General features: G+C 40.4%; 1 protein-coding gene across 2 annotated transcripts in view; it reads left to right on the top strand.

The window, feature by feature from the left end:
- The window catches only part of GNAL (G protein subunit alpha L), a 192,516-nt gene that overhangs the window by 160,598 nt on the left and 4,962 nt on the right, over positions 1–26,956 (top strand). For both annotated transcript variants that reach the window (XM_074878106.1, XM_074878117.1), the window contains exons 6-11: positions 18,665–18,719; positions 21,437–21,510; positions 22,433–22,491; positions 22,729–22,849; positions 24,114–24,244; positions 26,317–26,384. In XM_074878106.1, the coding sequence (XP_074734207.1) occupies positions 18,665–18,719; positions 21,437–21,510; positions 22,433–22,491; positions 22,729–22,849; positions 24,114–24,244; positions 26,317–26,384 (508 nt within the window). The remainder of the gene's footprint in view (positions 1–18,664; positions 18,720–21,436; positions 21,511–22,432; positions 22,492–22,728; positions 22,850–24,113; positions 24,245–26,316; positions 26,385–26,956) is intronic.

Here is a 26,956-nt window from a genome sequence, read left to right as displayed (position 1 = left end):
TCTACGTCACATCCAGCTCACAAATTATAGCTTCTACACTTCAGCTCAGCACTAAGGCATCTATAAAACAGTTTTTACTGAGTGAATCATAGAGCAGAGACGGCACACTTAGGAAATAATTGCATTGAGCTCTTAGTGATGCAAAAAAATTGCAAGTTAAAACAATAATAGTTGCTGTGAATCTGCTATCTATAGGGAAACTTTGAACAGATGCTTCTTTACTGGGATATTATGAAATCTAATCTTTCAGTGGGTCAGTTAAGACATGTATGTAAATTAAAAAATCTATAAAAAGCTATCGTATTAACATATGGCAACATAATTGAAAAGGAAGATGATTTCTTGAAAATTATGCTGGGTTAACATGACTGCTTAAATTAACTTTGGCTGATAGGACTGTTTTAATTATGTAGTAAATTAAATACAAGTAGATCAAAGCTTGCATTATTATATATAGTTGCAAAACCTTTTCAAGGATGTAATATTTGTAATCAGCTCGTAATAACTGTAATTTTCTTGTTCCCACAATCTCTTGTAAAGAAGCTCCTATACACGAACCTTAACTTTTCTCTGATGTACGTATTTCAGAAGTTTTTTCTGGATTTCTTCCTTTTGCCAACTCCTTTTTAGGCTCTTTGAATCTTATGACACAGACTACAGATGCGATTGCAGCCCGTCTGGGCACACCCAGCCTGCCAATAACATAACCTGTCTGTGTGCCTATGCAGAAAGAAGCTTAAATACAGCCAGGTTTCTAAAATACTGAGCTCAGGCACTGAAACCTTGACATAGCAGATATACTGCTATCCATAATTGAGCTGGCTAATTTAAATTTCAGTAGATGTCTGCAGTAATTCTCTGTGTGCCTGTGGATCACCATGAAGATAGTGTGTCAGTTGTAATTTTCTCTTATCCATAGTTATCCACGTATCCTATGGGTGTTGGGTTTTTTCTGTAATGTGAGTTTCATAAGTTCTAGTTCAGCATTTCCTCTTCCTTATCCAAACCATCCATTCTTTGATATTTATCTCTTTCTTCATTTCTAGCTACCTGATGCATCTTGCAGCATTATTCTCAACTCTCATAATTTGAAATAATGATACTGGATTTTAATAATATCTTACGTTTCTTAGTGCATGGGGAAAACCCTCCCTATTCTGCAAATATGACATATTTAGCAGCCTCCACACACCTTGCTGACCTTTAAAGTTAAATTGCAAAGTGTGCTTGATTTCATCCTAGGGAAGAAGATGAGGTTCCTGCATTGATTTCACTGGGAGTAGAATCAGCTCATAGCTGCATATTTACTTAATTCCACCAGTATCTGAGTAGACACCTGTTCCAGAAGCTAGATGCAGGGCAAAAAGAAGTCTTCCCCTATGGGATTAAATATTGAATAATCTTTGTCACAAATACCCAACATGAAGCAGAAAGATCCTTATTTAGTGTACTGTATATTGAGCAAAGCATACAGGTTTTTTTCTGCTGTTGTGGATTGTCTTTTGTTTGTTTGTTTGTTGCTCCATTCTCAGAAATATGTAGCTATTTCAGTAGCTTTAAGTAGTATCAGCTGGTTTGCTTTTAATTGTTACATTCATCATTATATACCACATGCAGAAGTGGAGCCAAGAAGGTGATATTGTCTGGATTTTTATCATCATCGTTGCAAACTACAGCTCATCTGTACCCTCAATTTCCAAGCAAAGCCCTTGCTGTCAGGAAAATGTCATGCAAAGGGTCCCCTCCCACAGCATTGTCATGCTTCTGTCATACAGCAAAACTGCTCTTGTTGACACAAGGGCTTCCTCTTTGGGGTTAGGTTTGCCCCCTGGTTTTAACCCCTAAATGACAGATGAATTAGAATTAGAATTTGTTGCCAGTAGCATGGATATAACAACTTAATTAAAAATGTACATATTTTGTGTTATCTAATGGTGTTTAGATCGTCTGAGTTGTGCCTTGGCACTGGCAAGCAGTGCTACACATTAATGCTTGGCATTGCCAATTCATCTCCTTCTTCTCAGAGGTGCTTTTTATGCTCACTTTCTTACTTGTTGCTGAGATGAAATTCAGTCCTTTTTGCACCAATGCAGTAAATGGGATTTTATGCCTCAGTGTGCATCTTGTAGGTAGTGCTTCCCTCTGCTACTACTTGGCAGGAGGTTTTTTGGATCGTTGGATCCAACTTAATATCCTGCTCAGCAGTCTCAGTTTAAGGTTTCTGAAGAGGATCTTGCCCCAGCAGTTCTAATAAATTGGATCCTGAAATATGTGCGCCTTTCAGTCATTTTTTCCAAGACAACAAAAAGTTGTTGAATTACAAAATTAAAACTCTGTAAGTAAGCAGAGGAATCCTGACAATTAATGGAGAAAGAGTGACACGATCAAGCCACTTTCTTAACTGCTGAAATAGTCTTTTTTTTGGATAATCAGTTGGGGTTGCAAGGGGGGAAATAGTGTGTTCGGATTCTAAGAAGTTATATAGTAATGTCAGGAAAATAATACTTGGGCTAGCGGTGAGGTCTGGGGGCCTTTTTTGGAAAGACTGTAAGAGAAGGCCTGAACTTAGAACAATAGCATTTTAGAATAAGACTGTGTAATGTAACTTTGAACTATTTATAACATGCAGAGAGATAGTGCAGGTACTTGGGTTTAGTGTAATTATGCTTATGCAATCAGCTTTTTTAGGAAGGTATCCATTTGACTAGTTTATTTTTGGAAATGTACTCCAGGGTGCTAAAATGTGTATCTGTATATCTGTCTTTATATAATTTTCGGCTTTGGTTCTAAATCTGTTTTCTGTATTTGTCAGGAGATATCCTTCTACCTATAAACGATATGAGGCTGATTAACGACTGATGGCAGACAATCTACAAATATCAGGCTTTTGGCATCATAAATGAAAATGCCTTGCTTTATGAGGGGGGAGGGGGAGAGATTAATTTCCTGTTTAATTTCTACAAGAAAAAACCCATAGCCTAACCAGATGGAATATCTTTGTACTATAAATAAGCAAACCTCTCCTTCTTTCATGGCTTCAATTTTTATATATTTCTATCTAAATTGCTCCTTCCACAATTCTCCTTGTACTGCTGGGTTCAGAGATGTTCCTTCAGATGCTCAGTAGATGATGTAAATAACAGAACAAAGCTCTTCAACCCTGATACAGATGTGTGTATGTGTATAACTAAACATTCTGTGTGTCTAGCTGTGGCAGTCCTGATCACTTGAATGTGTATTCTGGGGAAGGTGAGAATAAAATACATCTTGCCACCTTAAAGATGGTTTGGTGCTAATCTGGGTAAATGGTTTTATTAACAATTATAGAGAAAATGTAGAGTAATTAATTTATGTACTGCCTAAAAATGGTTGCGTGTGGGTTTATGTGAAGTGCATTTTATTTCCTTCAAAATGTTCCATCTGTATTTGTCATGTCATAATTAATTTTCTCAGTTGAGTGTAGTTTTACAATATTTTTATTTCATTCCATTCTTTACCTTAACAATTGTAGGTCATGTTTTACTTTATAACATTTGGTCATTTTAGTAGGAATTATGACACCACGATGCACTGACTCCTTTGTAAAACTTTACTTCCAATCCCTCGTTGTATTGAATTGTATTTTCAGCGTTATGCGCGGGCATGTCCTTGACATTCGGTGTCGATATGGTATCTATACTAAATTTTAATTGTAGCCAGCTTATTACCGGACTTGCAGTAATCAGTATAGTTTGAAGCAGTAAATACAGAGAAGTCTACATGGGCTACCGATGCTGTTCTCCTGTGTTCTACTTCCAGGCACCTCTCTTCTGTCATCTTTAAAGATAAAGACCATAGCCATTCAAACGCTCAATGCAAACAAATTTTATCATAGAAACACTTTTTAAAAGAATACTTGTCGGGTAGGGGTGTAAATGAGTGAGTTCCTATAGCTTAATTCACTATTCTGGTCCTTTCTTTATTCTTCTGCTGTAATTAAGCAGGACGTGGGTGTTGTATGATGTATTCCTTGCCAGAATGGAAAACAGTTGAAGGTAAACTGCTGAAGAAAATCAATTATGTTGGAAAACAAATTCTGCATCCATAATTGAAGATAACCTCATAGCACTTGTGTGGCTGTTTTTCTCAAAGGACAAGTTGGCATTAATGATGGCAAATTATGACCTGGGCATAGTACTAGTTTTCCTAGTTGTTTCAACAAATCAATGCACAGATCTTGCTTTATAAAGCAGTGTGTGGCCTGGGGCCCCTTCAGCTTGCAGACCAGCCCCTGGGTTGGTGTGACAGATGATATTACCCATGGCAGTTGCCAGACAGGTAGCAGGCACCCCCTGGAAAGTGAGCTAGCTTGTGGCTTTGTTCCAGTGTCCTCATGGGATCATCCGCGTTGTACTGAGAAGTATTTAAAACATAATGTGCCACACTAGGAGGTGAAGCCTGGCTCGTTCCTGGTAGCTTGATGGAGGTTGCAGAGGAGCCTGTCAGTGCAGGTGTTGCACTGTACACTGACAGTTCCCGTAGGTCGGGTGCTGGCAAAAACGCTGTTAGGTAAAGTGTTATTTATTACATTTTTTATATCCTCTGTTAAGAATGCTACTTGGAAGATACAAGAGAGGCCTAAGGAAACTAAAGCTACTGGACTTTATAAAATCTCTTTACAGGTTGCTCTTAATAGTGAGATAATTACACTTGTGGAGAATGACACAGGTGTGATCATTCCCCAGAATAAAAAGCCATGTCTGTACCTGCAACATGCCATGCAATGTCCCATGCTGTTGGACCATAGTTCTGACTATGATGTTTGGAGTTGGGCTGCAACGAGCAAAGAGTGGAGACTCCATTTGCTTTAAGGGGAAGAGCTTCCTTCAGGCTCCAGACGTCCAAAATTTTGCACACATTGCTTGCTGATCTTTTAAGCATATGAACAGTCCCATTGAATTCCAAAGTCTTGTTGCATTCAATAGGATTACTTATATCCTTAAAACTATGCTTGTGGGTGAGTCTTGGTAGAATCAAAGCTTTTCTTGCACTGAATTTCTTAGTCCCTCTGTATATCTGAAATATTTAATCATTCTGACAAAAGGAAAAAATAGTGCAGGAAAGTACCAAGCTGCCTCATATTTAGAGTATCTTGCCATTTGTTTGTGTTTATTTTATCTACATTTGTTCTGCAGTTATTAAATTTCCTCTTACCTGTAGCTTCTATGAGAAAATGACTCACCTTGAAATTGGTGTTAGTTTTGAAGAATAGGTCCAGCAGTTTTTCAGTGCACTTTTAGTATGCTTCAGATTAATTCTGGTCATCGTTTCTTTACCGCTGGCATGGGCTGTCAGTCTACATAACATACACGTCTTGTCTGGAGGGGCAGAGGTGGCCTGGGACACCCGCACAGTGTCGTGGTAGAGCCTGTCATACGGTTTCTTTGTGCTGAGATGGGAAGAAACACAGGCAAAAGGCATAAAAACCAGTTGGAAACGTCCCCGTTTCCTCACTTCTGTGATTTGGCTTCTGTCCATGTAATGTTTTGACACTGAATCTGATCAGAAGTGCGTTACAGTGCTTGAGCTGAATTTAGGTCAGAGCAGCCCCAAATCCGACACGTAACCAGTAAATTAAGACATATGTCTTAAAGGCGTGTGGTTGTTTATTACTTACACTTCTTGATTTGTTTTCTATTTGTTGTAGGGCTTTCGAGGGTTTGTGCTGAAGATATTAGAAATACTTAATAAAATACTGAAATTTAAAAACCACAGTCAGAAACGTTACTTTTAAGTGTATTATTTTTTGCTTTTTGAATATGAGTGGCACTGAGACCTTCTCAAAGGAGCATCTTGTAAAATGAGTAAAGTATCAGCACCTGACAAATTAAGGAATGGCTTTTGCTTTCAAAATATCATCACATTTATGTTGTAAATGTGTATTTTTTGGATTTACTTAAAAATTTTATCAACGCACCCCTCCACAAAGCAAAGGAAGTATTTTTCTGAAGGAAGTGTGAACTTCGGGTGCTTTGAAGTCTAATGCGTGATACCATGTTGCAAGACAGACGTTTGTTAAGGGCAGTAGATTAGTATTTACAGTGCTGGTGTTAAGAACTGGATTATTTGTAATCTAATTAAGAAGGTTACTAACAATTTGAAGGGATTTATAAGATTAAGAATTATCTGTGTGTTTATTTGATTAAAATAAATGCCCACAGATTTGGCTGCCATACCTGTGCTCTGGTATTTGGGATCAGAAATCCCATTTAATTGGAAGTAGAAAACCAAACAACAAAACTTTGTGGTTTGATTTTTTTTCTGTGATGATTTTAATAATATGTCTGGTCCCTAATTAATCTTTGCTCTTTTTGCACTGAACTACAGTGCACCTTATTATTGAAAGCCATTTTGGAGAAAGGTTTTAGGTTTTTCTGTAGGGGAGGGAAGAGCGTTTTTTAGAATACTATACCATTAATTTAAAAATTCATTTTTGAGGTACTGGGCAGAGACAGTAATTCTATAGGATACTCCTTTGCACAGCACTGGGATTTTGTCTGCAGCTTTGCAGTTTAGGTCTGATATCGCTTAATGAAGCTTCTTTGACTTATTGTCTGAAAAATGTCCAATTCTGTGTGATTGAGAGTTTCATCTTATTGCGGAGCCAAGATCCCAGAGGCTAAAGTGAAAGGTCTTCATTCTTCTTCACACCCGACTTTAGATCCTCCTGGCTCTACCTCCTGAGGGCACTCACTCTCCCAAGCAATCGTATGAAGACCTTTTATATTAGAATTTGGTTTAATATGGATTTTCCTGGGAAAAAAAGGTCAGATCCTTAGAGGTCTAAGTGGTTCTTGCCCTCAGGATAGGTGCTGGCCATGCTCCTTCTCAGAGCATTTCCAGCAGCTGAACCACAATGTCACACAGACACACAATTTGATGGGGAAAAAAGAATTGGTAATGAATTTGTTGTTTTAGGAGCATTCAGGTTTGAAGTGGGAAAGAAAAAACAAAAGGATAAAAATGCATCTACTTTTCTCCCTGAAAATACAAAACTTGTACCTGCCCTCACAGCCCAACCACAGGATGACCTGCCAGTATATCACTAGCTATACATCATTACGTAAACACATGAGTGGTGGTTCCATACTGAGAGAATAAATGATTTCTGGTTTTCATTTCCACAGGTTACATGCAAGTTGGGAATGGTATTTTTAATCTTCTCTTTAAAGGAAAGAGAGAAAAGACAACATTTTGAGATCTGAACTGACAAGTAGCCTTGGGTTTCTGACATTTATGCCTTAATTGTATACTCCTTTTCAGACTTCTCCAGCTGCTATTGCATAAATCTTCAACGTTTTTTCCACTATTTGGATGGAGAAGACATATTGGGAAGTTCAACTTCCTTCTCAGTGTCTGTTTTTAGGAGCTTTAGAAGTTGACTGGGATTTAAAATTGGCCTCAGTGGATTTTTTTTATAAAGTAGGCTTTTATCAAGCTTCTACCCTTCCTTTCAGATGTGTACATGGTGCAAAGCAACAGCTCCTACAAAGTGGCAGGGTGACTTTTCAGCTGTAAAGGCCGAAGTTGTTCTCACAGTAGCACCAATATGCTCTAAGGGCTGGTGAGTTGGCCAAGATCCTGCAAGGAGCTGCAACTGCCAAGCTTCCAGGTGGCTCCACGCAGGTCCTCAGGCTGGCTCCAGCGCTGCTGCTGTATTGCAGCACCTGCGCAGCATGCCCTGTGCTGCTCAGCCCCCTCCTCCCTTAGCTCTCCTGCCTCGGGCCATAGATGTTGTGCTGGCACTGACAGTGAGCATCTCAGCACAGAGCCTACACTGCAAGCAGCGAGGATTGCCTGCAGTGCCGAATTCTCTGTTATCCACAAACCAAGACCACTTTGCTCCAGCTTTTTGGAAACCAGACCCCAAATGGCTACCACCTGTTAGGTACAGGGTAGAGAGATTAAAAACAGAAGCGTAATGTAATCTTTAAAGTAACTTGAAGCAGGACTTAATCAGGTTGTTGCATAATTATTTTCCTCATTCCTCAAACCCAGCTCATTGTATTGTTGTTTTAATAGTACTGTACACTGAAAAAAATCAAGGAAAGTTGATGGGAATGGAAAGAAAGGTACAGAGAGTGCAGAGTTAGGAGTGCTGTATTAATAGTAAACATTAGTGTTAACATGACTTACTGTCAGATGTACAGGTAGCAGGGTTGTATGGCTAGTTTTGAACACTAAGTTTTATAACTCTTGTTTTGTTTAAATAGCTTGTAACTGTTAAATGGTATTAGGCCAACTGTTAGCAAGTTGGACATGGTCACTGTATCCTTCTTCCTTCCATTTTTGTAGTAACAATTCATCTCCTCGCTTCAGCTCCATGCTTTCCCCCAGCTACCTGAGGTAATCGCTCAGCCAAGCTGTAGGTGTTATGACCAATTGCTTGAATACATTCAGTGGTTAAATATATCCTGTTCTAAAATGGGCAGAATAATGGTGATTTAATGAAAACATCTCAGCAGCATCAATTGTAAAGATACAAGAATTTTCTAATGAGTCTAATGGTTATGTCTAGCATTTGTATCTGCATTGCTAGACCTCTGCTTGATGTTCTTATTTTCACCTGGCAATTTCTAAGGCAGCTATTCATATACAGATACCTATCTGATACTGTTTTTCATGTAGAGCTCCAAAGTGTGTTGTGCATGGGAATAAGAAAGATAGCCAGTCTGCTCTAGATTACAAGAAGGGAAGCCCTAATAAATTCTGGTGCATGGCATAAACAGCTTTGGGAAGAGCAGGCTTTGTGTCCTTCCCAACAAAGGTGAAAGGTTACCGTGTCTCCTCACTCTGCTAAAGGGAAGACAACAGGTCTACCTCTGACAATGGGTGAAGTGGTTCTATTGGGTGTTTTGAAGTAAAATGCTCTGGAACCGCTGGAAGGATGTCAGTCTTCATCATCCTCCTGTCCTTTAACTCCTGAGCTATTAATTCTTGCCCTGTTGTGTAAGTTTTCTTGCCTTGAACATTGACAAGGTAGTATCCTATTCCAGTAACTGAGAATATGCTGGTGAACCACACAGCAGCCCTGCACATCGAAGGGCTGCTCATAGAGTTTGTGTCCAGCACATCCTTCACCCAAGGTAAAGGTATGAGAGTGCAACATTAGAGCTGGGACAAGAATTAAGGTGTGCAGAAGAGAAATGATCTGCCACCACACCTCATAAACTGCAATAAGGAAAAAGAGATTTTACCAGGTGCTCTGTGGTAACATTTTCTCTGTTCCCACTCTGTAGGAAGCTGGTCACCTTCCTGACTTTTCCATAAAGCAAATTTTTCCATTTTCTTAGGTTGCACTGATGAATTCACACCTTACATGCAACCCTAGAAAGCTGCTTCTCTGGTAGGATGTGTGTTAGGAGCCCCTGTATTCCTAAAATGATAGATATCTATAGCAACACCAGATCCTGTCTTGGAGCCTCTAAGACATCCTCATGAGAGCTGGTCCTGTGATCCAGATGTTAAGCCTTGGGAGTCTAGTGCCAGTCCTCCTGTTTAACCCCAGCACTCACCAGGACTCCAGCCATGTCAATTCTCTGGGTCATGTCAACACCTGACGAACACGTGGTAGGTGAAAGCAAACAGATATGCTCTCATTTTGCTCAAGATTTTAACACACTGTTCCTTTCATTTACATGTCACAAAAAATGCATAGATCTGAAAACAGTAATAAACATGCATGCGTGCTTTTCCTGACCAGGAGCATTTGCCACCCTGAAGAGTTCACTTTTCTTCATCTGGGTTTTGTGGGGGCTACTAGCATCCCCTTTTTTGAATCATATGGTTTGACTTTGAGACATGAAATCTCTTGGCAGCAAGTTCTCTTGCACTGAGCTTGGACTGGTGCCACAGGTAAACACAAACTTCTCATGACTTCCTTTTAAGTCTGAGTTTTGTTACCTTTGCTTCTCCTGTTTGGGAATTTTCTGCTCTCTCTTTATCAACCTCCTATAGAAAACTCCAGTCAAACTGGTTTTTCCTTTCTGGCAATCACTGTAGCAGACTTATTATTCCAAAACACTTCTACCAGAGTAAGTGGTCTTTAACTTCCAACAACCAGTGCCATTTTTAACCTGGATTTGGCATTCTTTAGGGATCACAGCACTTTGTGGATTTTGTGAACACTAAGAGGATATCCACAATGCAACAATTTTTGAAAACAAAACCATCAACCAGAATGTGTAAGTTGCACTGAAATTTTTCCATATCAGAGCAAGATAAACTTGCAAGTAACAGGGAAAGCTGTATTTGCAACATCCAGTGAAAATACATTTTGTTAACTTCTGACATCCCCTGGCAATCTTGTGGTATATAACTGGTCCTTTTAAACCTGATGCATTTGACAGCTCCAAATATTATCGAGGCTTTTGCCCATAGTTCAGCTTTCCTGAACGTAAAAGTCCCAAGTTCTTTTTGAGCAATTCACCTGAAGAGATGGAGGTGAGATCTTCTATGCGCTTTAGTTAGTGGAGATAAAATCAAGGTTTTGATCTATCATTCTGTCTAAAGGCGCATTTTGCAGGTTCTGACGGGACGGTTGTGTTCTGCCCATATAACTCACCTGATGTTTCAGGTATTCTCTGCTTCCCTTCCAGCTCCTGTCTTTGTAGTTGCTGGAAGATGATAAACAGTTGTTTCATTCAGACGGTGGATGAAGAGATCGTAGTCTGTCATACATCAGCTCACAACACGGTCAGGATCCAAATCTCTCCAGATAATGCAATATGAGCTTTCTGTTTTCAGATTTATTATCTTTTGGTCCTCTGTTCAAAATTGCACTTATAATTGCAGAATGTGCTCTGTGTAGCCTTTACAGAACTCAGATCTGTGACTATATAAATGCTGCATGGGTGTATCAATATGTATATAATGATTATCAGCCTAGGACTGTCCTCTCATGAGGAAGGAAAAAAGTTCACTGAAGTTAGTGGATTCAAGCTGGTGTGAATGTTGTCAGAAGGAGGGTCTGCATGCGCCGGTCTAAGCCTCAGATTTTATCAGTGCTTCATTCTTAGTCTGTTTAGCAGCAACTCGACCACTTGCACCCCTGGGAATAAAACATATGATCACAAGCAATAGAAAAATATTGTAGTTTTTAAAGTAAATAAATAAATAACCTTTCCTCTTCTTTCTCTCTTTGCCCATCTTCTTTCCTTTTCTCTGAGATCCCATATAGCAGAAGTTGCAGATGAGTCTCGCTTCTGCTGGAGCCTGTTAACCTTTCTGTGTGAATGACAGTTTTCCAGATTTAAGTCTTAGTCAGTGTTTATGTTAAGAAGAGGGTTAATGATGGTCCCCATAGGCCTCTTGCTCGGAAAGCAAAAACATCTGCTAAGCCAAAAAGTGGTTAGTTTGCTAAATTTAGAAGGAAGAAATGCATTTCCCAAAATTCACACTGCTTCTTAACAAATTTAGGGAACCAGTGGGGACAAGCAGTTATGGAAGTTGTACTGTTTATACATTTTTTTAGTTTAGTTCATATATTTTCAATTAAAAAATAAAATGAGATTGCTGTTATTAAGCAGAAAGAGGATACTACTCATATATCTGAAACATTTAATGCAGTTGAACTTCTTGCGCTTTTGTTTAGGTTAATAGCTGGACATGTGCCAAAGCCTGTGAAGCTTAGAGATGTTCTGCAGTACATACTGAGAAAAGACAACTTAGTGGTGGAGAAAGTGAGATTAAAATGGGTGTCTGCTAGGAAACTCTTAACCGAGCGCATAGACTAGGAAAACTTCTACAGATTTTAGCCATCTCTCTTTATCCTCGCCAGATGTGCTCCTGATTGCTGCCAGCTGTCTGGCTCCTTGCAGGAAAGGGTAACCTGGTGAATGGTGACAAGCCCTTGGTTGCAACCGTCGTCATCTGTCTTTGCTTTTAATGTCTCAGCCAAAGTCGTCATCTGTAAATAGGGTTTAAACTAGAGTTTTCCTGCTTCATGGCATTGCTGGGGAGCATAGTTTGCTGGTACCAGTAAAGTGTCTCATGATGGTTTCATGGTGGCGGGGGCCACGGCTAGCAGCAGCCATGGCTGGGGCACCAAAAGACAGATTATACGCTTCCTTGTCAAGATGCTCGTGCCACCAGCGGGAGGTACGGACACTGGGACAACAAAGTGCCATTGCTCACGTGTGTAGGAGAGATCACGGTCGGTGGCCTGAGACCTTTCCCAGTCTTGTTGCCCTGCTCCCTCTGAAGCAACCTCAGAGCGGCCGGTGCTGCCGCAGGGAAACACACGGCTTCACCAAAAGCTGTACAGCCCAGGGTGCCATGTCCTGGCTGTGTATCGGTTGTCCGTGGTCCCCAGTGGGCTGGTGAGTGACCCACCTCCAGCTGCCTCCCTGCCACATCCCCCCTCACCCTGAGCAGAGGGCTGGACAAATGCTTTAAACCACAAATCCTCAAACTTTACTGGCCTGTTAACAAGGCGCAGGTTTCAGGCATGATTGTACTTTGCCCTCCCTCTTAGCCTCCCGTTTAACCTTTTCCTCTCCTGACACAGCAGTTTCCTTGCTAGTGAGCTGTGAGTTGCAGATGAGTGAAGGTATGTTTCTGTGGATAAATCCCACCAGTTTTTGGTAATCTCCAAGCAGGCCTTTGCCAACCCCGGGCAAGACAGCATGAGGTCTGCTGGGAGGTTGGCAGGTCTTGGGAAAATACAGTTTTGACAAGTGAAAAAAGGATAAGCAAGGTAAATTCTGGAGATCTTTATTAAATTCAGGTTTCACCTGTAATTTATCAAAATCTCACTGCAGGATCCAGCTGAGCTCCTGGCCCAGAACACGTTCTAGTAAAGGTTCCTGGAGTTGGGGAGCGGGGGCCCGGCTGGGCAGAGGCCACCCGTTGCAGACCCCCAGACCCCGCAGGGAGAGCAGCAGCCTCCACCAGTCATCTCTCCCCTTCCAAGCGTGTCACACCCGCACAGGCAGCTGGAGAGACGGTTACAGCGGGTCCACATTGGTGTGGAAGTAGATGCTTTTTAACTGCCAGAAGCAAAAGGGAAGCCCTGGGGAACTTAGCAGCTGCCAAAAACATGTGACAAGCCATATCAATATGTAGATTTCTAACCCATTTGAAAGAAATACTCTATCTCAGCAGCATCTTCAGTGTTGGCATGGGGTATTTTCTTCCATAACAACTTATGCAGCAACTGGTCATTCAAAAGTGGAGAGCTGCGTAGGTGAGCCAGAGTGCATCCAAAACAGGTTTCGGTCCCTCTCTTCCCTCTGCCTCATCATGCCCTTGCTGCTGCGCTTATTCCTCATGGGAAGCGACCACAAAGTGGTATGGAGGGAAAGAGGGGTAAAACTCCACTACCACATGGAAGCTGTATTTAAAATATAGTGACTGTTTAAATCTGACAGGAAAATTCTTAGCTGTTAAATTTTACCAACATTTTCTGAGGGATTTCTGCTGATATTTTCAGTAAATGACTTGGGAAAATTAATCCTTTAGGGGTTAGAATATTAGTGGGGGCTGTTTTCATTATGTCTTTCTCAGTTACCAGGAAATATATCAGAATGATGTGAGGTTGCTTGAAGCCCAACCGTGGAGCCTAAGGTATTTTTGAAACCAGAAATCCATAGTTTCCTATTTCAGATGGCAGGAAGAATTAACAGGATTATAATACTTTAGCTGATTTTAAAAAAAAAAAAAAAAAAGATATTTTATGGAAAGAAAGATGGAAAAAAAGGTTTAAATCTTGATGTTGTCCCTGATAACTGCAACAGAAAAAAAAAAAAAAAAAAAGGCACATTTTTTTCCATTTCAGCTCCCTAGAGACCTGAGGTAGGTGTTCTCATTGTGAAATGTCTGCCTCACCTGTGACTTACTGCAATCCAAAGAGGGTGGAATTCAAACTCCTAGTCCAGGATGGTTTCATATTATGGTGCTTCTGCTGGTTTTTCAGCCTGGCTGAGGAGTTTGCAAAGCTCTTAATGGTCCATCAGAAATGTAAAGGTTTGCTGACCCTGACAACTTACTTGTAGATTCTTCTCTCTGAGAAGTTAAATCTACAGCCTTAAAGATTTGCCACGTTACCTTTTTCTTTTAAAGAAAAAATGGGTTTGATTTCTTGTTTTCCACAGCAACTTTTTGATACGAGGCCTTTGAAATGTTGGGGTGAGAGCATAAAAAATGGTTGAAGTAGACGAAGCTTTATTAAAATGTGTAGTTTGTTGTATTGATCTACGGTTTAGCAGTTCATTTTCCCAATTCTTTAGATGTCAAAATACACTTACAAATATAGCATGTGTTTTGTGTCTATTGTATTATTCTCAAAACATGATTTTTCTTTTAATTGTGTTTTTGTTTGTGGGGTTGAAATATCTATACAGAGCCGCGTAGTGATTCACCCAGTGAGAAAAGGATTTTCATGTACTATTACCTCCTCTTTATTTGTGCATTTATGAATCCCTTTTTCAGAAATTCTTATATAGCTGCTACTGCTGCTCAAATTTCCATGGTTTTTAAAGAGAATAATGCTTATTGATAGTTCCCACATGCACTGGCAGGCACATCTAAAACCTGTACTTTGGTGTTCACAGCTTGCATAATATAAAATTTAGAGATTGCTTGTCAAACTAAGTGTCAGCTGAGTTTCCTAGGAAACTCACTGTAGATATTTATAAAACTACAGATCAGCTTAATAATAGATATAATAATGTCAGTAGCTCGTGATTGTGGTTTTTTTTTTAGCTTTATCTGTCCATTTTTCTTTGCTTTAATTTGTTGGCAAACCAAACCACTGCATTTCCAAACAGAGCAGTGAAGACCTCCCTTCCAATATCTTGCCTAATTTATTCAAAAAAAAAAATAGTTTCTGCCATTCAATGTAAGGAAATATAAAACACCCTACCGTAAAATTAAGAACTTAAATGTCATACTAATTACCAGACTGAATCTTTTATAAATAAAGCCACAATTGTGACATAGAAATATAGATATTATATCATATGTTATAGTTTTATTCACAGTTGAGTGCATGAGTTTAAAGTTCATTGCACATGCATGCAAAGCAGTCACTGCAGAATTAACATAAATCCTGAGTATGGGTTTCTATAGAAGCTGCATAAATAGAAGACATGTCAGTATTTTAAAAAGGCATAATTCTCTGAAAATAATTCTATCCCTGTGCTGAAAAAAACAAGATCTAAAAAGAGAGAATAAGTGATACTGGTGTCCATTTTTGCTCATTTTTCTGTTACTGTGTTTTACTCACACTGATTCTTAGAGTGGAGACATGGGCGTTGCCACAGTTGGGAGTTATCTTCATACTTTAAGCACTTTAAATTGAAAGTTTAGTCAGGTAGATTTAAAATTTGCTGGTGTGTATATATATGTATATGTATAAAAGAATGTATATTATGTCAGAACATAATTATTAGAGGCATTTAGGATTAGTAGAAATTAACATTCTTTAGAAAGCAATTTAGAAACGTGATTCCAGTTTTCCCATTTAAATACAGTAATGAGAATGAAATTAGCGTATTTAGTAATGAGGCAGTACTGACTCCTTATCTCATCTGGAACCCACTACTTGTACCTACTGTGTACATTTGCCTGTCAGAGCTATTTTTTTATAATGTGCTAATTAGCCGAACAAGGAGCTTATCTGAAGGATATTCAAGAACTGATTTTCCTTCAAAAAAGTAAAAATACAGCTTTATTGTGTTTCAGTGTCTAGAAATCTCAGTGAATGTTTAATGTAGTTGCAAAAGAAATCTTAGGAGGGCTGACCATCACACACCAAAAAGGTTAATTTTCTATAAAGCTACAAAATTTAGCCAAATCCTAATAGTAGTTGCATGTTGATTTATTGGATGCTAGTGATATCATAGGAGCTTGATACAGCGAGGTGGCAGGTAAAACCTTGTAAATCAGTGCCTTTATTTTAGTATAGATAACCTGTGGCCAGCAACCTTACAAGCATAAAACATTACAGCTGCTATGTCAAGTGATATTTTTTAAGCACATGATATTTTTTAAGCACATGATATTTGTCAGAGCTCACTCTCTCCTAACTGCAGTGTTGCAGTTTAGAGTATTTGAAATGGATCCTTTTACAGGGAGGAGGCTGACAATTCCAAAATGGAAGATGACTTGGGCTGATACATAGGACATCTAATTAGGAGACTTACCTCATTCCCAACCCTGCCGTGGATTATTTGTAGTGTAATTCTGTGTTACTCACTCCTCTGCTGCTTTACCATAATTTGCCTGTTTGGAAAATGCAAATGCTAACAACCAATAACCTTCCTGAAGTGCTTGTTGTATAGGTGAGAGAGATGCAAATTGGTACTAAATACCATGTCTAATCATTCTGGATAAAGTCTTCCAACATGACCTTGGTATTGGGGAGACAAGATGTATTGTCTCTGATTTATACATAGGCTCCAGAAGGAATGCTTCTGCAAGAAAACCACCAATTCACACTGTCTTTTGAGGTTTGTAATGGAGTTGTATTTGTGCACAAATACTCACTTCTGTCCACACTCTTAACCAGAGCCCTTTTTGTGTCAGCTGTAGTTGAGGAGCATTTACTCCTTTGACTTCTGTTGTATTTATTGATCCCAAGCTGTGCAAGCGATTGTGCTGCCCACAGCAGTTTGCTTGCTCTCCCTCAGGCTCATGCCCATTTTCTTCAGGCTTCTTTAACCTGCTGGCACTGCCACCTTACTGTGCTGAGACACCTGGATTTACCCCTCTGATAATGTTTTACACTGATGAAAAGTTGCAGGCCCGTCGGATCAAACTGTTAAGAAACTGGAAAGAACACTTTGAAACAGACTTGGAAATACAGGAGTGCTGCCTGAACAGCTATGTTAAGGAAAATTATTTTGTATTTAGGAAGAGATTTAGCTTGGAGGCATTTTTGGTTTGGGCCTTTTTGCCTTCTTTTTTCATCTTGTGTGCTGCAAGCGTGAGATGAGAGTTGTGTTAATGATAGGTGCACCAGTTAAAAATACATTGCTCTGTGCCAGTGTCTGCATTAACTGCGGGGGTAACTGAAGTTGAACTTTGTTTAATCAATATTCTCAAGGTGATGAAAATCATCTGACCAAAAGGTTCAGTCTGAATTCTGCTGCTTTGTCATGGTGACTGTAGCCAACTATAAAGATGTTCTTTTATATCTCTATATGTTTTGGTGACTTTTGGTGGGGGAGGAGGTTTTGTAAAAAGGTGATTTTTCTTTAGAGTTTGTTCAGTATAGTTTTGTTATCAGGCACCCATTGTATTGTGCTAAACAGTGATTTTTTTAAACAATATACTTAGCCGTCACACCTTGATCATCCAGAAAGAAAAACTTGGTATTCTAACTGTAGATACTGCATTTTGTTTCCCTGTTATAACAATGGAAGTTCAAAAAGGAAAAATAGTGTAAGTAAATTACGCAGCGTATTTCTCTTCCTTTCAGTTCATATCCGTGGGAAAGTGCTATGAGAATTACAAACAGGCTTTTAGGGGGGTATTTTTTTCAACTGGTCAGTGTGTGTGACCCCTGTGTTAACAGTGAGTCACATTGCAAGTCAAGAGTTCACTGTTTTTTTGTCTTTCCCACTGCAATTAAGTAGATTCTACACGCACACCCAAGTAAAATTGGGAAAAACTTGCCACTTGATAAAGAAATATTATCAAGAAATCTTGATAATATTGTAGCGGGATGAGTCAACCGGTGAGATAGTCACTGCCAAATACCAAATAACAATTCAGGAAAACTTCTAAGTCATACGGGCAGTCTGGGTAAAATGAGCCAGCTGGGCTCACAGGAAATCTAAGAAATGGATGAGAGAGACGAACCTGCCTGTTTAGCTATACATATAAAATCACATTTTTATGTCCTTAATACTGCCTTTCTAACATGTTCTAGGAAAGAAATGAAGCTTGAAACGATTTTTTAAATAATTGGAGAATGTGGTTCCCCCCTTTTTTTCTGCTTCCCTTTTCTCTTGCCCTTTCCTGCAGTTGTTCTGCTTCCCTTTTCTCTTGCCCTTTCCTGCAGTTGTAAGTTTTTGTTTCACCTTATACATCTCACTGAATTTTGGCGACATAAAGAGTCAGACTGGTTAACCTCCACTTCATGTCAGTTTTGCTTTCCACTTCTTCTGCTTTAGTTGCAGTGGTCCAGGGCAGCATGTCAATATCCAGAGCTATTTGTGTATATTAACAAGCATTTCTGCTAGCATTACTGAGACCATAATTAACATAACATTATGATAGATTAGCATTATGCTAAATAAAGGCAACCCTTCACCCCATTTTCTTTTTTAAACCCCAAACACTTTTTTTATGTCTAAACAACCATATAATGTTGTGACACATGGTTAGTCTTAGTATTTTTTAGTGGAGCTCACAGAATTATAACATTTAACTGCATTTGGACCGCTTGAGGGTATTGCATAACGGTAAGTGTAGAAGTGCTGTATTGAAACAAAGTCTGGGTAAAAAGTTCAGAAGATATAACTTCAGTCAATCTAAGTAAGTAAATCATGGGGCTCGTAGCTTTACCATTGGACTTGTGTTTTACTTTGCAGAGGGAGTCTAAACCAGAAAAGGTACTGAAAAGTATTAGACTAGACAGTATTTTACATCTCTAAGTGCATGTTTACTTTTCTTCTAGCTTTTTAGAAAGAATTGACAGCGTCAGCATGGATGACTACACACCCACAGATCAGGTTAGTATAACTAATGGGGTAGGGTCTGAACCAAGACGCCCATTTGTATGAATTCTTTTTGTAATTTATTTTAGTTCCAACAGCAGCTGAAATAGGGGCATACCATTTAATATCAAAGTACAGTCTGGGAGTTTAAGTAATGGATATTAAAGAAGAAGAGGCTTTTTGGTGGTGCAAGCTTGTCTTTTACTGTTAGTATATGTAGGTCGGTGATCTCTGTAATACATCTGTTATTTCTTCTTGCTTTCCATTCTGTGTTCCACAAACAAAGCGAAGGGAACAGAAAATGTAAGTGTAAAAGCCTACGATTTCCCTCACCAGCCTTCGCTGCACAGAAGCAGTGTTTTATTTCAGTGGTGGAGGTGATGGAAACCCAGAGGGAGGCTTCCCATGTCCATCAGATGGGTCCTTCAGAGGCAGAAGCCTGCAGTAGATCTAGTGTCCAAATTCAGGGGAGAGTACCAGCAGCAGCAACAGACCTCGTGGTCTTCTCTGAGGGTTTGCAGACACCTTCTTTCCAGCCTGTGTGCATCTCCTATGGGCAGGATAGTTTCTGTTTAAGCCTTATTTGCAGGACAGTACACTGTTTTCCCAGATATCGTGATACATCTTGATAGAGTGCTCTAATGACAAATGCATTCAGGGAAGTTAAGGCCTTGAAGTAAGAAAGGGCTTCACCATGGTGCATGGCTTCAGCTGCCTTCCCTCAGCTCAGGCTGTGTGGTTTCCCTGGGCAGGATGTCTCTTCGGTAAATGTATTCTGAGATTGTTATTTTTCAGTGCAGGTATCCCACTGTCATCTAATAGTCTCAGCCAAGCTTGTGGGCCACGTCATAAGCTGCAAATACAGGTGGCAGAAGAGAATCCCTGAACTGGATAATTCAGTCTAACCATGACAGGTGTATAACGGGTGGATGCCCTTAAAAAAATACAGTTGCCAAATCTCATCGTGCAACCAGGGACTGAAATTCAGAGAAATGAAGTGACTTGCCAGAGAACATACAAGGAAGTATGCGGAGCACAGCCTGTTCCTTCAGACCTAGTTCAGGTCTATAACCACAAGCCTGTCCAATTACTCTGACCGTATCCTGAAATAGAAGGCAGTAAGAGGTAGTATGCATTGTATTATAAGGTGAAACTTGTAGTCAACCCAATATAGGATCAATTATTAAAGCCCTCAAGACATTTTCAGACCAAAGCAGTAGCACTGGGATTTACTCCATCAAGACCTCATGGACTGATTTTAGCATTGATACCTCTCAGCTGGAGAGAGAAGTCAATGAAGCAAAGCCTCATTTTTGCTTTCATTATTTACGTTAGTGTTGGCCTGTTTGTTCCTGGGAGGCTTTTCTCTACCTGGAGCAGTCATTCATCATCTAGAAATTTTTCCTGATATTTCCTTTGGGAAGAAATGTCCTGTGTCTTCAAAGATCAGGAGGGGCCTGTGGTATTTGGCAGGCGGAAAACTTTTGCTCTAAAGGAGGGATTCTCTTTTGCTTTTAGCTTTTCATCCTGTTGTTAGTCCTATATCAGTTGTCCCACTGAATTAACTGGTAAAAATCACCATTTTCCTTTTTTCTCTTACTTCCTTTAATTTTGTTTGAACCATCTCAAAATAATGACTGAGTCCAGTAACAAATAAATGTCAGAAAATGACAACAACATATAATAACCAAAACAGTTAAATAAGTGGCCTTCAGCTGAGTTCTTGCAGCTGTGAAAGCAGCTGAGGTTTGCCAGCTACCAGAGTACTTGAAGCAGTAGATGGTAGGGTAGGGGAAAAAGGCAACCTGTGCTTGGACTCTGCACCACCGACTGCCTCCTTCCCTCCCCACTTTCCCAGCCGCTTCGTGGCAAGGAGAGCTAAGCTAGCCCAAGCGGCCCTTCCCTTGCCCCAGGAATGGAGCACTCCCCAGGCAGGCGGCCGCACTGGGAGGTGGCTGCACAGTGGGGTTCATCCCCTGCAGGCAGCTGGCAGCTTTCTCCAGCCTCCGATTTTGTCCTGCACCCACTGCCCGAGCAGCAGTGCTGGATAGTCAAGGTTAAAAACGCTGCTGGTGATGACGATAGCACATGGTGAGCTATTTGCCTGAGGTATGCATCGTAAATTGCTTTTGCCTATTTCCTTTGAGAATCTAGGAAATTATTATTTTTTTAATTATTAAAAGAATGTTATTTAACTTGTAAAGTATTGCTAGTTTGAAAAATAAGAAAGAAATGCCAGATTTACGTACAACCTAAATTCTGTTCCCCTGTGCTCTGTAATAGAGCTTTAATTACTCAGGCACAAGCTATTATTTCAATAGGATTCCTGTCTCATTCAGTACAAAAGAAGGCAGAATTAAGGTTGCCTGGGCAACTGTAAATCTGGAGTTTTCTAACATTTGAATACTTGACTTTACAACATGAATAACATTTTTCTTAGTTTTATGTAACTTCAGAATTCATTATCCACGTCACATACAAAATTGTATGGCCATCAATAACAGGTTTCAGTGGGCAGTAAGGAGAATGTATATAGGGTCTTCTGCTTTCTGATTGTGCACAAACCAAATGCAGAGATGATGTCTGTGTATATCCACTGTGTCGGTATGGACAAATGCAGGTTTACCAACAAGTCTGATTGAACTTTAATTAAATGGAACATTGAAGACTTTAAAAACAAAATGAGGTTAGAAAAAAACCTTGCTAATCAGCTTCTGTGCTCTCATTTCCAGGACCTATTAAGATGCAGAGTGTTGACATCAGGGATTTTTGAAACAAGATTTCAAGTAGATAAAGTAAATTTCCAGTAAGTCTATTAGTAATAATTTATGAATACCATATTAATTCTTAATAACTTACTTCAGATGTCTGTGCTCATGTATGCTTGATATAGTAGGTTTAGGGTGAGAGTTGTTGCGATTTTTGGTTTGGTTTGGTTTTTTAGCTCTCTTTCCATAGATCCTGGTAAAATTGCCTCATACTTTGCAAAAAGAGCTGATATTAGTTATGTGTATTAGTGATGCTTTATTGTGGGGTTGTCTGTGGCTGTTTTTACTAACTGGCTCATTGGCATATTACTATAAACTCATAAAATACTTTTGGGGATAAGATCTCACAGAAGTTAGTGGGAATCCTGCCATGAGTCAGACTTTTTACAGTGGGACAAGGAGAGTTATATGTCTCCCTTCTTCCAGAGGGCTGCAAGCTCTGTGTTTGTCAAAGTTTTACACTATGTCTCTGTAAAACACCTGCCATCAGGCTGCCTCTTCTCACTGGTTCTCATCCAAAAGGGTGGCAGCACTGATGGGGCAGAGCTGCCCCCATGTCCTCCTCCTTACAGAGATGCACTCTCCCCACCACCCTTCAAAATATGCCGAAACCTGTACTTACCCTACAGTTACAGTACATCCAACCTAACCTGCCACATGCACTTCTGTGGGCCAACACTTACCCTGGAAGAGAGTATATTTCTCGTTTTATGGGTTCAGTAACCTTCTCCTGGCAGAGCGGGGCAGGTGGAGCTGTGCAGCTCTCTGACGTGCAGTGCGGCATCAGCAGAGCTCTTGATATGCAGCACGGCATCAGCAGATCTCTCTCCCCTTCGGGCGGTATTTCACTGCAGCTGTCCTTGGGGCTGTCAGATTTTTAAACTGAACCCTCGTGCTGCATGCTTCGTGTGACTTTCCTAGTGCACATAAGTGATATAACATCCTATGGCTTTTTAACAGCATGTTTGATGTAGGTGGCCAGAGAGATGAGAGAAGAAAATGGATACAATGCTTTAATGGTAAGTAAAAACATTCCACATTTTTATTTTGAACTTATTCTCTGAGGTGTGAGCAGCTTAGTATTCATATTCACACATAGTGTGTCACTAATACAAGAGTCCAGTGTTACAGATAATTTTCTTTGGGTATTTTTGGCAGTTTGGGGAGTAATGTCAGTGTTACCCCAGGGTGTGTGTCCTGGGATAACGGAGATGTTCTTTTCTCTCTCCTTTATTTCTTTTATGTGCTCTGCCCAGACGTCACAGCTATCATCTTTGTTGTGGCTTGCAGCAGCTACAACATGGTAATAAGGGAAGACAACAACACAAACAGACTACGGGAATCCCTGGACCTTTTCAAAAGTATCTGGAATAATAGGTAAAACATACCTCATTTCTCACCCACCCTCCCCAATTTAGCTACAGTTCAACTCCTTACAAAACAGGACTCGCCTTACTGTGTGCTCAGATTGCTTATTCAGAAAATGTCCAGGTAGGGCCAGGTCGTGGGGTGCCCCCGCGGTGTCCCGGTGGGGCCATGCTGCAGGGACAGTGCACGCTGCATTTTGCTGCTGCTGCCAAAATGATGCAGGACGTGGGGACAGCTGGGAAAGGGTGAGCTCCCCGAGCCAGCTGCCACGAGGGAAGCTGGGGAGACCCCTTTTTGGCGTCACTGTGCTGCTTGGCCGAGGCTGCGAGCATCCTCCAAATTACATTTCGGCTCCTCCTCAGATGCAGCAGCAGGAGCAGCTAGCTGTTGGCGTTGCCTTCAATTCACTGACTGGCGCTGCACCCAGTACCCGCGTGGGCAGCCGCTCTCGTAAGACTCGTCTCTGAGAGCGCACCGTTTCTCTGCCTTGTGGGATGATATTTCAAATCTAGTCTAATTGTAACTGCCATTAAATTGCCATTCTGCCACAGTGCATGTAAATCATAGATATGTAACCAAATAGCAATCTGAACAGGTTCCTGATAGAGAATAAGTAAAAACAATACACAAAATAAGGTAATGAGGTTTCCAGCACATACCTATGAGGTTGCTCTGCACTGAGAAGTGATTGAAGTCTGTAGAGTGAGGAAAAATGTTAAGTGCGAGTCCCAAAGGCACATCGTCACAGTGATGGCTAGGTATTAATTGTGGAAGAAAAGAGATTCTTTTCTTTTGATTCACCAGCTGTCATACAGGCCACCCTAAAAGACGGGATATCTGTGTGGATGAACAGTAGTTAAGTCAAAGCAGTCTGAGAGAAGGCAGCTTTCTAGCCTTTTTCTCTTGCTTCAGCACAACCAAAGTAGACACTAATGTCTGGTTTTGGACTGCGGTGCTTTTAGGAAATTCCATCATTTTACCAACTTGATATCGTAAGGATAAATTAGAAAACAATATTTGAAGACTGCTTCCTTCAGCAATGCCTACTGCAGTTTTTATAAATGTATTTACAGATCCTATAAATACACCCACCAGCACAGGTGCAACCCAATTGAAACAGTAATTTAGGTCACCTTTTTTTCTGCTGAAGCATGTTCCACACTACTTCGCTCTCTGTCCAGGCAGGGATATTAGTAAATTTTCTGTTGAAGTGATACCTTTTCCTTGATTAACGTGTCAGAGATAACACAAACATTTGGTTTGTTTTTGACAGGTGGTTACGGACCATTTCTATCATTTTGTTCTTGAATAAACAGGACATGCTGGCTGAAAAAGTCTTGGCAGGGAAATCAAAAATCGAAGATTACTTTCCTGAATACGCGCATTATACTGTACCTGAGGATGGTAAGGTTTTTTCCCACGCAGGGATTGGACCTGCTGGCATAGCCTGATTTTCCTCTCTCTGTCTCGGTCTGTCTCTCACACGCAGACACAAATTCACAAGCACACACTGTTCCTCAACAGGAACTGTTGGCCAAGTGAGGAGCGTGACAGCAGCGTGTAACTCAGAGGTGCCCCAGCCCAGGCAGGGTCTGAAGGGGCTCTGGCTGCCGGTGGGGGTGTAGGGGACTGTAGGGGGGCTGGCTCCAGAGCACCTGCCTTCCCCTGCTTTGGAGAAACCCAGTCCCAGGAAAGCAAAGCTGCTGGGCATGTCTCTGCCCTGCCAGATGATTCTGCCTCGGCCTCCCACAGTGCTGAACTTTGTTAGGGATTCATTAGACTTATTTTGCGGCCATTCTGCATCCTCCAACACTGTAAACTTTAGCCTTTGCAGATACTGACAGAAAGCCCAGCAGACCAGCAAGGGAACTTTAGTGGAGGAAAACCGCATCAATAAATACAAGGAGAGCTGTGACAATGGAGCAATTAGCGTGGCTTTGGTTTGATATCATTGCAAGAAGTACAATGATTCCTGCACTGCAATAACATATTACATAAGTGAACTCTGGTATTACGGCAGTTTCCTGCCAGGCAGAGGGCTTCCCAAATATCGCAGGTCTGCATCTAGCAAAAGTGGTAAAACTTGCATGTTCTGACCACTAGCCTCTGCCTTACCTGAGTGATGCCCCTGGCGTAGTGCTTGCAGCTACCTGTCGGAAAAGGCTTTTGTTCTCCACTAACCATCAACAACAGCTTAGGTTATGGAAGTGAAGATGGTCATAAGCTATTTTCAGCTTTCATTCAAGTGTGGAATTTCAGGAGTGTGATGCTGAGTTTCAGGTGGAGAGGATAAATAACCATCCTAAAATCTGAGTTAACCTGGCACCAGTTTTATAATGCTGAGGGCTTTCAGAAGAAATCTTCTGTCACCACCACCCAAATTTCCCTCTCCCAAACATACACCACATACATACAGAGTTTGAGTACATTTTCAACATTTTTTTTATAGTAAGCCAGTTGTCAGAATAAAGTAGCTTTTGTTGTTTCTCAGCGGGATTTCACAGCGGATATCCAGAGTGATCCTGAATATTCACACATGAAGCAGCTCTCTTATTTTTAACCTGTAGTTGTTCATTTATTCCTTCATTTCAGCTGACATTATTTAAGGACAGCAGCACTGAACTCTAAGATGCTGCTGATTGTGCTGCTGCTCCATGTTTACCCATAGTGCTGTAGAAAAGAGTAAAAAATATGTTTCCGTATTCTGATAAATTTTGCCCTTTACCATATTATGTTCATAAGCATCTGATTTGATATCTTAGATGAGGAGAAATCACACTGAAAGGAAGTGAATAGGTTATCTCTTCACTCTATTGTTTTTTACACTTAACATAAATGTAGTTGTTACATGGCCTGGATAGAGATGACTTCATCTGCCAACAGACAGTTAGTACTGACCAATGAGTCTCCTGCTCAACAAGAGTTTAATTTAAGGCCCCTTGACAGGCACTGTATCTAAGTATTCTGCTGACTTGGGGCCTGGAAATAAAATATCTATGTTAAAAGATCTTTTGATGCTATCATTTTTTTCAGGTGTAATCTTGGACTACCAGTTTTAAACCCAAATTCCTGCCTGCAGAAGCTTTATTCAGGAGATGCTGTTCTGCTGCAGAAACTGAACAGCTCAGCTGCTTTTTCTAGTCATATTTTCTGATAAAAGTTAAACCCTAACTCCCACTTGTTTTGTATCTGTATGAACAAACTTGTGAATGTGAGTAAGCCTCTTTATGATGTGACCAATGACATTGTTACAACGATTTCAGCTATTTTCAGGTTCCTGAAATATGTTAAATGCATAGTCAGGTTTTACAGTACCCTTCCATTTTAGAATTATCTGTCGGGAATCTCCTGTGGATATTTAACATTTTAATTTCTGTATTGAAGGACTATTTCCTCCTTATTAAAGCTTTTATTATGAAAAGTAGATGATTGTTTGCTTTTCATGTTTCTGATGTCATTTATTTTTAATTGAACAGCAACACCAGACGCAGGAGAAGACCCCAAAGTCACAAGAGCCAAGTTCTTCATCCGGGATGAGTTTTTAGTGAGTAATTTTGATCTTATGTGTGATTCTATCATAGGAAATACTGGCAGATGGCGTAGTTTATTTAGGGAAAACTGATGGGTTTTTTCAGAAAGCTAGAAGGAGAGGAGAATGTCTGGCAATTCCCTAATTTTTTTCAGCTGCCCATCTTGCAGAACCTTCCCCAGTGCTTGCACATTTTAATGCCCATTTTATGTAAAGTCACCTGCCCTGCAAAGTGTCACACAGCAAGTAAGTGGTAGAGCTGAAAACAGTTGTGTGCCTGCCTGCTTGATTTCGGGTTCAGTGTGGGTGCCGGCAGCCCTCAATCTCTGTGCAGGGTGACAGTGCTGAGCACTGGTTCCATCCATTGCCAGCTGGTGAGGTTTTCTGTGGTTGTCTTCACCTGTAAGATGCTACTGGCTGTTGCCTTGACTGTTTATTTTGTGTATCAGTCCAGTCCATGTTTAAGCACACAGGCTTTTTTTTTTTTAATCCTGCATTCCTCCAAGGGCTTTGGCAGTGGTCAGCTGGCAAGAGGGAATGAACAAAAAAGGAGATTTTATCCTTAAGTAAGATTTCTGTTGTGCCGG

The sequence above is a fragment of the Strix uralensis genome, chromosome 1, assembly GCF_047716275.1.
Source record: "Strix uralensis isolate ZFMK-TIS-50842 chromosome 1, bStrUra1, whole genome shotgun sequence".
NCBI classification, from domain to species: domain Eukaryota; kingdom Metazoa; phylum Chordata; class Aves; order Strigiformes; family Strigidae; genus Strix; species Strix uralensis.
The sequence above is the reverse complement of the archived record's forward strand: the minus strand, read 5'-3'. Positions and strand labels throughout refer to the sequence as shown.